The sequence below is a fragment of the Mixophyes fleayi genome, chromosome 2 (assembly GCF_038048845.1).
Source record: "Mixophyes fleayi isolate aMixFle1 chromosome 2, aMixFle1.hap1, whole genome shotgun sequence".
NCBI lineage: Eukaryota > Metazoa > Chordata > Amphibia > Anura > Limnodynastidae > Mixophyes > Mixophyes fleayi.
The window spans coordinates 170,315,742-170,330,099 of record NC_134403.1 but is presented as its reverse complement, the minus strand read 5'-3'; the positions used below and the strand labels follow the sequence as shown (position 1 = coordinate 170,330,099).

General features: G+C 40.4%; 1 protein-coding gene across 1 annotated transcript in view; it reads left to right on the top strand.

Annotated features, from left to right (window-relative positions):
* The window catches only part of ANKFY1 (ankyrin repeat and FYVE domain containing 1), a 48,477-nt gene extending 34,803 nt beyond the window's left edge, over window positions 1–13,674 (top strand). The window contains exons 22-25 of the mRNA XM_075194975.1: window positions 4,256–4,380; window positions 5,754–5,900; window positions 12,279–12,369; window positions 12,630–13,674. Coding sequence (XP_075051076.1) covers window positions 4,256–4,380; window positions 5,754–5,900; window positions 12,279–12,369; window positions 12,630–12,762 — 496 coding nt within the window. The 3' untranslated portion in view covers window positions 12,763–13,674. The remainder of the gene's footprint in view (window positions 1–4,255; window positions 4,381–5,753; window positions 5,901–12,278; window positions 12,370–12,629) is intronic.
* Window positions 13,675–14,358: the final 684 nt, after the last annotated feature.

Here is a 14,358-nt window from a genome sequence, read left to right as displayed (position 1 = left end):
AAAGACACTGTGAAATTCCCTCAGTTTTAGAGCATGTGTTCTAAACGTATGCTGGAGCAATAAAAATAATCATATATAAAATAATAGTTCCACTCTTGATTAAAACAAACCTAACAAGTAAGCTGAAAAAATAATTATAGCCCACATAAATAGACCAAACTACAAACAAATACACATTTGTTATCACTATAAATAATAGGAGGTTCATGGTTAAATTCTCTCCTGCTCTCGCCCTCACTCTTTATCTAATGTAAACAAGAGTTATTTAGTACAATATTATGTAAAAAAAAGGCCATGTTTGTCAGGAAAAAACTTGCAATGTTCACTTGGTTAGTTAAAAAGTTATTGTGGCCGTGTCCCCATTCCACCCCAATGGAATGGGACAGATTTTAATTTAGTGAGTACTGCTACATTGCCCGAAGGTGTTTTGTGTAAAAGGAAATGTCTTATGTGTAAGTTTCCGTGCAGCCTATGTTATAATGTATTAAAATCCCTATATGAATAATAAAAAATGTCTTTTAACTCACTCTGGTTGACCAGTGGGGATTAGGGAGCATCTGGCGGTATTGTCGCAGCTTAGGATCACGGAAACTGGAACTTTGTGGTGCCAGGGGTCTCTCTTCCCCATTGGTGTAGTGTGGATCTGATGGTGTTGTTCCCAAGAGATTCTGTGCAGGGTTCCTGACCATGGGTATAGAGGGCACTGTGTGGTGAGTAAGCCACTAAACCTAACAAACTTGTCTGGCCTGCTCTCCCACCCTCTATCCCCCATGGATGGAAGAGGTCAGTTTTTTTAATAAGTGCTAACGGCGTAGGACATTTTTTTTAGTTTAGTCTTTTCTTTTATTCATTTTAATTTAATTGGATTCTGTTTTTGAAGCTATCTGTGTTATACGCTGTGAACGCCTCCACAGTGAGACGGGGAGAGCGCTATGGAGAAGAGGTGCTTCTTCTCTAGAAGGTGGCACCTCCACTCTTGCTGGATTTTCTCAGAGTAAAGCCCGCTATTTCCTCACTGCTCCCTCAGCCTCTGCGGTGCCTGGTCTCTTCTAATACATAGGGGAAACTTTTCTCTATACTGCATGTGTTCTTTTGTGACTGCTGTAGCTTTGTGTCACTGCCTTTCATGATGCGTTGATACTTGAGTAATCTTGTCTCATTTTATCATTGTACTCTATCTGGGTCTACGTTGAGTACTAACCTGTTTCCCCTTGGGTTATTGTACGCTCTCTGTATAGTGAATACTACCTAAAATACACACATATATATTTATATTATTATTGCCACTGATAACTGCAATATTGTGTGAAAAAACTGTTAGATCACTCTCTATTATAGATTGTTTTCTACAATTTTGTTTCTTTGTGTTTTATCCCTTTTTTTCTGTGTATACGTTATGGTTCCAGGCGCCCAAAGCAGCCAGAGCCAGCTCGGTGGTGTACTTCACCTGTTCCAGGTGTCAAGCGAAGTTGCCTAGTGGACTGTCGGACCCAGATTCCCGGTGCACTGCTTGTGAGTCTGAGGATCTGGGTCTGTGTTCACATGGTGGGGGAGCACCTGACCTGGTGGAGCCAACCTGGAGCAGAGAACTGGCAAGGTCCATTGCTGGACTTAGACGGGAAATTGCACTCTCTGGGATGGTAGTTAATGACTTTTTTCCTATTCCCTAGGGGCTCTATCCATAGATACCCATATTCTGGGACAGGTATCTCAGAGAGCCCGACGCATTAGTTGTGTCACAAGAACCTCCCTGGATGCAAAACTTGAGAATCTCAGTCCAGGGATTGGCCAGGGTATCTTCCTCCCTAGAGAAGATGTTGGAGACATCATCTTTTGGTAGACAGCGAAAACGCAAGGATCATTCCCAGAGCCAGGAGTTAGAAGACTCCGATTCGAATACGAGGACCTGACAGCCTGGGAAAATGATTTTTCCAGTAGGCAGGGGGTAGAGCACCTTATTCTAGCGGTCCGATAGTCCGTTAATATTTCTCAGGTAGAATAGATGGTTCCAGAGGTTTCCCTGTTTAAACGGAGAAAGAAACAAATAGTTTCTTTTCCATCTTCTGCAGTTGTTCCAATTTTGGGATGAGGCAACACTGAAATCTGATAACCCCATTCAGATTCCGAGACGGTTTCGTCTCTTCTTTTCGGACATGGAGGTTGCGCCATGGGAAACTCACCCAAGTGTGGATGGTCCAATTGCACATCTTGCAAAATTCACTACCATTCCCCTTCCAAGTGCTGCTACCTTGAGAGACAACACGGATAGGAAATGGGAAGGGATTTTGAAATCCATTTAATTGGCTTCTGGTGCTTCACTTTGCCCTATAGCAGCGGCAGCATGGGTGATCACAGCTGTTGAAAAATGGGCCACCTCTCTCAGTGACGGCATCCAGTCTGGGATACCTAGATCTGAATTGTCTCCGCTGGCTGAATACCTGGGAGATGCTGTTCTGGATGCAGGTCAGGGGTTGTCCCAGACCTCGTCCCTGCCAGTGGTGGCCAGACACACTCTCTGGCTCAGATCTTGAGAGGCGGATGCTGAATTCAAGAAGGCCTTGAAGGCTTAGCCCTATGATGGATTGGTGCTATTTGGTCCAACATTAGACAAAATTATTTCTCAAGCCACTGGAGGGAAAAGCTCTTTTCTTGCAGTTGCTGCTCCTAAGTCGAAGGGCCGGAGATTTCAATCCTTTCGATTTTGGGGTGCTTCAACGAGAGGTCAGTCTTCTGCCCCTCAGGGAGCATTTCAAAGGGTTAAGCAGCTTGAATGGGGCGATGTCCTGGACCTAAGCTGGCAGACAAACAGTCTGCATGATTTACCTCTTCCCCTGCCCAGAACTTCTGTGGTGGGGGCTCGCCTCTTGCTCTTTCGGGACCAGTGTCTCTGTTCTTCTCCAGACGCCTGGGTATGGGGCATAGTGGACAGAGATTACATCCTAGGCCTATTGGGAATGCCTCTACAGCATTTCCTTTCCACTCCCTTTCCAGGAGAGTGGCCTTTCAGCTGGCCATTCAATCTCTATTATTTTCAGGAGTTATTGCCTCAGTCCCGAGGGAGCAAAGAAGTTTGGGTTATTACTCAAACTTCTTTTTGGTTCAAAAGCCGGACTGTTCTTTCCCCCATTTAAATATGAAACTCGCTCATTTCGGATGAAATCTGTTCGCTCCATCATCAAAGCCATGACACGGAATGAGTTTCTTGCTTCCTTGGATATCAAGCATGCATATCTACACATGTCTATATAGGAAAGCCACCACAACTTTCTCAGGTTTGCAATTACCAATTCAGGGCCCTACTCTTTGGTCTAGCATCTGCGCCAAGGGTATTTACCAAGTTTATGGCGGTCATGGAAGCACTTTTATGACGAAAATGAGTAATGGTAATTCCGTACCTAGATGATCTCCTGATAAAAGCAAAATCTGCCCTTTTCCTTCGGTCTCACCTGTACACCTTATTATTATTATTTTTGGTTGGACTGTTTACTGCTGTTCCTGCAGGACAATCTGAAAGAGGGTTTAAAACTCAGCTCTTTCAGGTCTTGGTCCGCTCCGTTTTCTTTCAGAGCAATGAGTGATGTGTGTGCAGCATTCATATATCCACCTAATAACTTCTTGGGATCTCAGTCTGGTGCTGACGGCCTTGTAGCACCCTCCTTTGGAACCAATGGATTTGGTGGATTTAAAGTTCGTTACCTGGATAGTTACCTTTTCTGTTGGCTATATCCACAGCTAGGAGAGTTTCGGCGCTGGAGGCTTTGTCTTGTAGATCTGCTTTTCTCATCTTCCATGAGGCCCGGACTGTGCTTAGGACTAAACCTTCCTTTCCCCATGGATGAATGAGAAAATTGTATTTTTGTATTACCTGCTGTAGTATTCACCTACATCCAGGGTCTTCATCCATTTTAGTATTTTTGTACTTTAAATCTTTATATATGAATCCAGTGGGGGAATACTGGATTTACCCCCTCTTTACACTTTTTGTTCTTGTGTGTTCACTGTTATCCTTGTTAATATTCTTGTTCTCATTGGAGAGCGTTTTTCTTTATTCCTGGTTTTGTCCTTTGGAGCTTTGTTCGAGAAATGCTGAGATTAAACAGTTATCAACAAGTTGTTACAGTAAAACCTATTAAAACATATTGATTCTAAATGTGTTGTGAAATAGAAAAATATGTTTGGGGCTGGCAATAAAAAGTTAAATGTAACTATCAGTACCTTTTTAAATAATCATTGAAAATTGATTTTTATTTGACAGGGGGCAATCACCAATGCATATTTTGGGCCATTATGGGAAGGAAAATGCAGCAGCCATTTTTGAACTCTTCCTGGAATGTATGTCAGAATACCCTCTTGACAAACCGGACTCTGAAGGAAACACAGGTGATAAGAATGTTAATATTTTTCACAACTTCACTATTTGCAACTTCAAAAAGGAAACATTTATTATGTCCTCCTAGAACTAGTCGCAAAATGATACCTGACTGACAGCTTTCATTTGAGCATAGTTTTCTTTTTCTTGTCACAGACATACTTGAGTCTTTAAAAGATTACAAATATCTAGCCCATATTTCTGTCCACTGATATATGTAGATTAAGTAACCCATACTGCAGGTGGATAGTCTGCTCCACATATTAAAGATCCGAAACAGTGGTGCATTATGTGACCACAACATGTGAGCATGACTAAGCAAATTAGTGGGTGTGTGTGCCCTTGTCTACATATTTATTACACACATAGTGCATCTTGCCCAGCAAATGAGGAAATTATTATATATATATAATGCAGAGAAGAGGATAGGGCGCACAATAGTGTAGTATGTAGCAGAAACTTAAAAAACCTAGTGCTTAACATATGTGTGCCAGAGCTTAATATATTCAAGCATGTCCAAGAAACCTCATCCCCGAATATTCAGAGCATCAGAAGTAGGTCTCCTAGTAAATACCCAAAAGGAAATAGACAAACAAAGCCAGAGATAGTGCATTAACTTTTTAAGCAACAAAGTGCACACCACTCCCACTCCAGTGTGTAGCTGCGCATCGTGAAGATAATAAAAAGAGGCTTATCTGTATATTCCCATGTACTGCACAGGATCTCTGCCGTTCCTTATATACACATATTGGTTAGGTACATAGTTTGAAATGTCCTTCCTCACAGCAAACGGACAGGGTTTTGTTTTGTGTTTTTGCCCTGACACAGATACAACCTGTCTGAATATTCTATCCAGTAGAGTGAACACATTTTAGCCACCGGTTACCTAGTTACCAGCATATTCAGCCGTTCCAACACATTGTGCCCAGTGTAACTTCTAGTGTCCATCACATTGTACCCACCAGTGCACCATATCAACATATATTAAAATATACTTGAAATAAGTGACATGTTATTAATTGCATTGCAATTCATTGTATAGCTTGGTAGAATTATAGGAGGAGGACTAGTGATATCACAGCAGCTTAATAGACTTCAGTCTCAGTTTTGACCTATAGCATATTTTTTTTCATACACTATCCGAAAGATATGGAGTGTCTTTGTTTGTATGTAATGGATATAATACGTTGTATTTTACACCCATCTCATTGCTGCATGTTTTAGTTTGTGTTTATTAAACTTTCTATGTTAATGCGCAGACTTGTGTGAGTGTTTGTTTTTAATTCACATTTTAGTAAATACACTTGTCTAGGCTGATCTTTTAGTATTGAGTTTCCAGTACGATGTGTATCACTCACAAGAGCTGTATAATATGTCTTTACAGTACTTCTCTTGGCGTACATGAAAGGGAATGCTAACCTTTGCAGAGCCATTGTGAAATCCGGTGCCAGGCTTGGAGTCAACAACAACCAAGGAATCAACATATTTAACTATCAAGTTGCTACTAAGCAGCTTCTCTTTAGACTTCTAGGCAAGTTATGCTAATGCTTAAACACAGTAGATGAGTAGGAAGCCATGTTTAAAAATCAACTTCATAAATCATTGAATACATTTCTGATATTAACTTGTATATTTACTTGGATATGATTAATATGGCTTTTATATTGAAGAAACCTGCTTTTCAGCTGCTGCTCATAAAGCAAAGATATTTGTTTATTCTCGCACACGTTGGTTTTTGTGATAAAAAGGAGGTTTTTAATTAACATATTTGTCACAGAGATATAGCTAAATGCATTTTATCTTTTTGTATAATGTCCTTTTATCTGACAGAATAATTATCTTTGATAAACAGAAAGATCATGTCTAATGCTAGAATTCACTGTAGAATAGGTATTCAGTTTTCCCCTTTAGTCATCCATGGCATCCAGTAGAATGGATAGGTTCCCTTTCCAGTTGCAGATCTGGTGGAGCTGGCAGCAAAATGGAGCAAGAGTTAGACCCCAAACAGCGAAGGGCACCCTGACTAGGTAAGCACGTACAGTCATGGCCAAAAGTTTTGAGAATGACAGAAGTATTTTATTTCACAAAGTTTGCTGCTTCAGTGTTAGACCTTTTTTGGCAGATGTTGCTATGGTATACTGAAGTAAAATTACTAGTATTTCATAAGTGACAATTACATTAAGTTTATGCAAAGAGTCAATATTTGCAGTGTTTACCCTTCTTTTTTAAGACCTCTGCAATTCGCCCTGGCATGCTGTCAATCAACTTCTGGGCCACATACTGACTGATGGCCGCCCATTCTTGCCTAATCAATGCTTGGAGTTTGTCAGAATTTGTGGGTTTTTGTTTGTCCACCCATCTCTTGAGGATTAACCACAAGTTCTCAATGGGAATAAGATCTAGGGAGTTTCTTGGCCATGGACCCAAAATTTAGATGTTTTTATCCCCGAGCCGCTCAGTTATCCCTTTTACCTTATGGCAAGGTGCTCCATCATACTGGAAAAGGCATTGTTTGTCACCAAACTGTTCTTGGATGGTTGAGAGAAGTTGCTCTTGGAGGATGTTTTGGTACCATTCTTTATTCATGGCTGTGTTCTTAGCAAAATTGTGAGTGAGCCCACTCCCTTAGCTGAGAAGCAACCCCACACATAAATGGTCTCAGGATGCTTTACTGTTGGCATGACACAGGACTGTTGGTAGCACTCACCTTTCCTTCTCTGGATAAGCGTTTTCAGATGCCCCAAACAATTTGAAAGGGGATTCATCAGAGAAAATGACTTTACCCCATTCCTCAGCAGTCCACTCCATGTACCTTTTGCAGAATATCAGTCTGTCCCTGATGTTTATCCTGGAGAGAAGTTGCTTCTTTGCTGGCCTTCTTGACACCAGGCCATCCTCCAAAAAACTTTGCTTCACTGTGTGTGTGCATATGCACTCGCACCTATCTGCTGCTATTCCTGAGCAAGCTCTGCACTGGTGGTGCCCCGATCCCACAGCTGAATCAACTTTAGGAGATGATCCTGGCGCTTGCTGTACCTTCTTGGGCGCTCTGAAGCCTTCGTCACAACTATTGAACCTCTCTCCTTGAAGTTCTTGATGATCCGATAAATGGTTGATTTAGGTGCAATCTTACTAGCAGTAATATCCTTGCCTGTGAAGCCCTCTTTCTTGCAAAGGATGACTGCACATGTTTCCTTGCATGTAACCATGGTTAACAGAGGAAGAATAATTATTTCAAGCACCACTCTCCTTTTAAAGCTTCCAGTCTGTTATTCTAAATCAATCAGCATGACAGAGTGATCTCCAGCCTTGTCCTCGTCAACACGCTCACCTGTGTTAACGAGAGAATCACTGACTTGATGTCAGCTGGTCCTTTTTGTGGCAGGGCTAAAATGCAATGGAAATGTTGTTTTTGGGATAAAGTTCATTGTCATGGCAAAGAGGGACTTTGAAATTAATTTCAATTTATATGATCACTCTTCATAACATTCTGGAGTATATGCAAATTGCCATCATAAAATGGAGGCAGCAGACTTTGTGAAAAATATTTGTGTCATTCTCAAAACTTTCGGCCATGACTGTAAGTTGGTGTTGCTTTAGTCTGTGTGCATATTCAGAGTAGTTATTTATGTCAGGTCTCTTCAGTACTCTTGTAGAGCATGTGGAGCAAAACAGCATGATAAAATAGCATAAAGTTTGTGGAGCCTGTGATAAGCCTTTATCGCTCGAGTCTGAAGGAATCTTTTGCACATGTGGTTCTCAGTACCAGGGAAAAACTCAGCCCCTTAAGCAATATAAAGAGCTTATAGCCTGGATGAAAGACTTTCTTGTGACTACATAAGATCTCTGTACCATAAAAGGGTTAAAGAGAACAAGGCCTCAGACAAGCATACATTTAGAGATATACAATCGGAACAGGGTTTCCTTAATAATTTGTCTGGGGAGATCAAAGAGTCAACCAGGATGTTTATTTTAGACAATGTGGAGATTTTGCTTAAGCACATATACAAATCTATGGTTATGGATGGAACCATCTGCTACAGAGAGTCATAAATCCCTTATTGAAGATCGCAATATAAAGGGTAGAGTTTTCCACTATACATCAATCAGGTGGTGAAGGAACTTATTGATAAAGAATATGCACAGATAGACAAGCGCCAGTCTAACTTGAAGAGATTAAAACATCCATTCAGTGATAAGGAAGCTCAGAAGTGAAGCTTGGTCCCAAAAGTAGATACATCCATGGCTAAGTATGTCATTTTGAACTATTATCCTTATTGAAGATGGGGGTCACCTGAGAGATTCCATGGATAGGAAAATCAAACGGGTGATAAGTTATGAGCTAGTGAAACAATATGCCTTCTACATCCAAAGAGTCCATTTAGGCCCAAAGACGGGAGGTCAGAGCAGAAGACCCCATAATGGCTAGTGTCGAGATCAGCCCTGATCTATTAAACGATCACAGATCAGTAGGTGTTGGAAATTGTAAGAAATGGGTACAGGATAGGGTTTCATCGGAATCCCAGAGGGAACTTTTGTTCGGTCCAAGACTCCGACAACCATGATAGAATTGGTAGCCTTACAAAACAGTCTGCAATCCTTAAGAGAGACTCATGCAGATTATTTCTTCCTGCAGGTTAGGAAGGCACAGGTTTCTATTCCAGACTTCCTTTTCAGAAAGTCACAGGATCTTTTCATATAGTTCTTGATTTGAAGAGGCTAAAAAAGTTTGTCCATAACGCATTTTTGCATCTAGTCTGTGAATTTCATCCTTGTGGCCATCAACGAGGGGGATTTTCTCATGTTCAAAGACCTTCAGGATGCCTATTGTCATATCCCTGTTGTAGTTAATGATGGGAAATTCCTCAGGTTGTGGATCTTGGGCCAGCACTTTCAGTTGCATCTGCCTGCCCTTCGGACTGGTGACATCCCTGAGAACTTTACCTAGGTGCTGGTTGCTCTGATGGCAGATTTGAGGAAACGAGAAGTCAGGATTTGGTCCTATCTGGAAGTCATTCTTGTGGTGGGGAGTTCAGAGCACATTGTCAGGTCAAGTGATATCCTTTTTACAAGGACATGGCTGGATTGCAAAAAGGGCAAAATGTCATCTCATCCCATCACAACAAATACAGTTTCTGGGGGTCCAGCTAAACACTGTGCAGAACAAAGTGTTTCTGTTAGACGAAAAGGATTTCAAGATCCAGTCCCTGACACGTCAGTTGCAGACTTATCATCAAATGCCAATAAGAAAGGGACTTCAGGTATTGGAAAGGTTTTCCTCCACCATAAAGAATGATCTCTTGGGCAAGATGGCACAAGCGAAATCTCCAATTGGAACGTCAAAAAAAAAATATTGGGATCACAAACATACTTCTTTGAGTCATGCCATCACCCTTTCAAAAGCCATCAGGAAGTCTCTAAGTTGGTGGCAAAGTCCAAAGTTAAAGATAAGTGTAATGTCCCTTTTGGAGCCGGAATGGATGTTACTCACAAGAGTGTCACAGGCTGGGGAGACCAACTTTGGGGCCAAATGGCACAGGGCACATGATCACAAAGTGAGAAAAGTCTTCACGTAAATGTTTTGGAAAAGAGCAGTGTGGATAGCAATTTAGCACTTTCATCATCTAAGGAAAGTGTCTCAGGATATTCTCGGACAACAGGACGCCGTAGTCTCCATATACCACAGATATACCTTCCCTCCATTTCCACTCGTCACTTGCATTCTAAAAAACGATCTGAAAAGAGAAGGTGGAAGTAATATCAATCCTTCCGTTTGGGCCTTGCCATCCGTGGATCCCTGTAACCTGATAGATGCAGCAGCAGTCTTGGCCTCTACCTTTACAGACAGATCTCCACCATGGCCCAATTCTTCATCCAAATCCAGAGCGAATAACTTTAATGGAGGCGAGTCCCAGAACATGTAATCTGCACTCTGTTACAGACAAAAACGAAGAATTTTTCAGTAATCTCTTACAGAATCTGGTAGAAGTTTATCACATTATGTGGCTCTAAATTCAATCCATCCGCAACTATTACACAGATCCTTTATGAGAGAAAAGTGTAACTCACAGCGCTAGAAGGATCACATGCAATGGAATGCCAGCATACATGGATAGCTGTAACACATAAAATAATACACACATAGAGCAGTACAGTCCCAACAGATGGATGAATGTCAGAAATGTCTTCCAGTGATAAATCCCTCTTCCAATAGTGATCTATGTGGCCAACTAATGTAAATAACCACGTGAAGGGATCCCCCGCAGGGTGTAAGCTTACAAGATACTTTCTTTGGGTACAGCACATCAAAAACCATCTGGCGGTGACTCCAAAGTTATCTTCCATACAGATATATCCCACATCGTTACTTATTTACATTAGTTGGCCACATAGATCACTATTGGAAGAGGGGTTTATCACTGGAAGACATTTCTGACATTCATCCATCTGTTGGGACTGTACTGCTCTATGTGTGTATTATTTTATGTGTTACAGCTATCCATGTATGCTGGCATTCCATTGCATGTGATCCTTCTAGCGCTGTGAGTTACACTTTTCTGTTATAAATTGTCTATTTAGGGAGTCGGTGGCTCCTTCTGTGTACCTCGGGCTGCTGTTTGGAGATACATCAGCGCTCATTCTTGATTTTGTATCTATATATTACACAGATCCTTGTCTTCCTTCAAGGTGTTTCAGCAAGGGTCTGGCTTACCTACACATGGTACATGGTACTTGTCTGCTTTGAGTGTGTTCCTAGATGCCAATTTAGCCTCAGAATATTTCATTATTTTCTTCTTCTAAACAGTGAAGGATTAGATCATTTGTGGCCTCTTTAGACCTCAATTTAGTTATCAACACTGTTGTCTGACCCTTTTTGAACCACTGGAAGAAGTCCTTTTTTTTTTTTTTTTTAGATGGATAACACTGAAATTGGTGTTCTTAATGGCAATTACTTCTGCTTGTAGAGTTGGAGAATTACAAGCACTGTGGTGCAAGGAACCTTTTCTGAATGACTATGCAAATAAAATGATGCTTAAAGACAATCCTAAAATATTATCTACTTTTCACATTAATTAGTAAGTTGTCCAGCCATCTTTTGTCCAAAGCCAAACATGAAAAAGGAGGAAATCTGCACTCATTGGACTTAATGAGAGCAATTTCGATTTTTTTTTTTCTGACTAAGACAGAAGAATTCAGGAGCACAGAACAACCATTTGTCATTCCTACAGGACCTCAGCAAGGGTATGTCCTTTCTAAACAAGCCATTTCCAGTTAGATCACAGAGGTGATTTTGCAGGCATACAAGAGGCATAAAGAAGGGCGTAAGGTGCCAAAGGAGAGGTCACTCAACAGGAGCAGTGGTAACATCTTGATAAGGCTCAGGCTTCTTCCAAAGCTTTGCAAATCAGCTAGACATCTATTGGTATTGCTACTCATTATCATCTGGATGTCTTATCTTATGCTGCTAAATCATGCATTTATTTATTGGCTGAGTGGAGAACTGAGGATATGTGGCTGGTTTGTTTTTTGTGGTCCTCCCTGCTGTACTGCTTGGGTACTGGCTGCCATGGAGGATTGAAGAGAAAAAGGGCAAATTAACCTTTTCTTTTTCCTTGAAATACTCCATGACATCCCAGATCCCACCCATAATTATGTTTGAGTAACTTCCCAAACTTTCTCCTGAAAAACAAAGACATAGGGGAGGAGGAAGAGCTGCCTTATATACCATCCAGGTGGTGTTTTAATCTGTCTACTTAAACTGAATAGGGAACTCACCCATTGTAATGGCTGCCATGTAGTATTTAGAGGAAAGGAAATGAACTCTAAGCATAATTAGCACTTTTAAAATTCCAGTTTGTAGAGATTGGTTGTGTAACAAAAATTCACCAGACTGCTCTAAATTTTTCAGACATGTTATCTCAGGAGCCTCCATGGTGTGACGGCTCCAATTGTTATGAGTGTGCTGCCAAGTTTGGAGTTACAACCCGAAAACATCACTGGTAAGACACATGATTTTCCCAATGGCAAAGTAAGCATAAACACTCCAACAGTAGGAGATCTGATTAATGTGCTGATTACATAATGGTGATTTTTTAGTATATAATAATATTGAGGGTCTGTTACTAGTACTAGTGATACCTAGAGCAGAGGGTTTTTCCTTACTTTTCTAAATACATAATGGTGGTGCAATCTTGTTTATACTAATGCGTGCAATGCATGACGATCACATTCATATTTTGCTTTCTCTCTTTTTCTGCAGTCGACATTGTGGACGGCTTCTATGTCATAAGTGCTCAACCAGGGAGATTCCCATTATAAAGTTCGACTTAAATAAACCTGTTCGAGTTTGCAACATATGCTTTGACGTGTTGACGCTGGGCGGAGTCTCTTAGTACACTTAGCTGCATATACCTTGCTTTGTGAAGGAAGGCAGCGCATTCTGACTGCCAAACTGAGCTGCAGACTTTTGCACTTCAGCATGGACTTAAAGGACCACATTATGATATATTCCAGTATAAACAATTTGATTGTACTTGTATAGGCTTTGCTAGATACTAACAAGGGTCTGTCTTTTTAAGTCATGCGTGATAAATGTGTACTAGTTTGGGAAAATAAAACGTTAATCTGACTTGACAGTCTGGTCAGAAGGTCAAGGCGTTAAATCCACACTCGCTTCGAGAGAGTCGTCTCTTGCTTCTCAAGAGTTTTCTAGACTTACTCTCACTTACATTGTCTTAAAATAATGTCCGCCGCCTGTAAAATTGTGTATTATGTTCCCTAACTTTGGGTGGAAAACAGATGAGGAACTTTTTTGTAAAACAGGGTTCAGTTTTGAGGAAGCCAATTCAATTGTGGCCTTAAAATATAAGCTGTATAACCAACACCTATGATTAAATCTTTGTAGCACTTTTCCTCGTTTGGTATGCCCATATCATTAAGAAAATACCATATGTATATTTAATTAGGTTTCACCATCATTACTTCCAGCTGTTAAAAGGCCTATATACTTTTGCACCATTACCTTGATTGGATTACCTTATTTGTTGTTCTCAGCTAATTGCACATCGTTTCTTGTCTCCTTCTCAAAATACAAAGTGCTCTGTGTAATAGAACTTAACAGTTGTGTAATTCTTTAAACACTAACGTGTCATAAGAAAAAAGGTATGTCAAGCCTAATCATTTGATATACAAATTAAATATCCAAGCTTCATGGATGGGATTCATTGTATGTTTTGTATTTTATTAATGGAGAAATCAGTATAATAATGTTCGGGATCTCAAATTAAAGAAGATCCTTCACTGAATTTGTATTTATTTATTTTCTTCAGTTGATTATAAGATATGCAAGCATTGTTGTTCAGGGATGGGGCTACCTGCTGCACTTCCAAGGCCACATATTACCTGTAAACTCGGTACTAAAAAATAAAAAGCTCCACACTAACCTCCACATCACTCATCCGCAAAATGCCCTCACAAATTCATTTTAGAAATGTCAGCATAAAAATAGCTTCCCTTCAATCCAGAGCCCACTGAGGAAGGAGACACCACGTGGGGTAGACTTCATTGCACTCCCTCATCTGATGGGATGTGTAATTTCTTAAATTAACACGTGTGTGTTGGTAAAGAGGAGACAGTTCACACATGTGCAGTGATATTTTACTATAATACTTGTTTTTCATTATTTTTTTTATTATATGCATTTGAAGAAACAAGGAATGGACCGCAACGTTGCAAGATTAAATCTACATTCAGAAAGCACTGAAAACTTCATCAGTGTTTCCACTTCTATTAACACATATGGTTTTATTCTTTATTATTGTTATAATAATATATATGGAGATGCCATGGTTTATACGGTCCTATTATTTGATTGTTAGTGAGGTGGACCCTTATATATAGACAAGGCAGCACTTATTTGGAGTGCTTAGGAAGTGTATAAATTTGTTTATTTCAGATGATGTTGAGACATCTGGAATTATTTGTTGTTG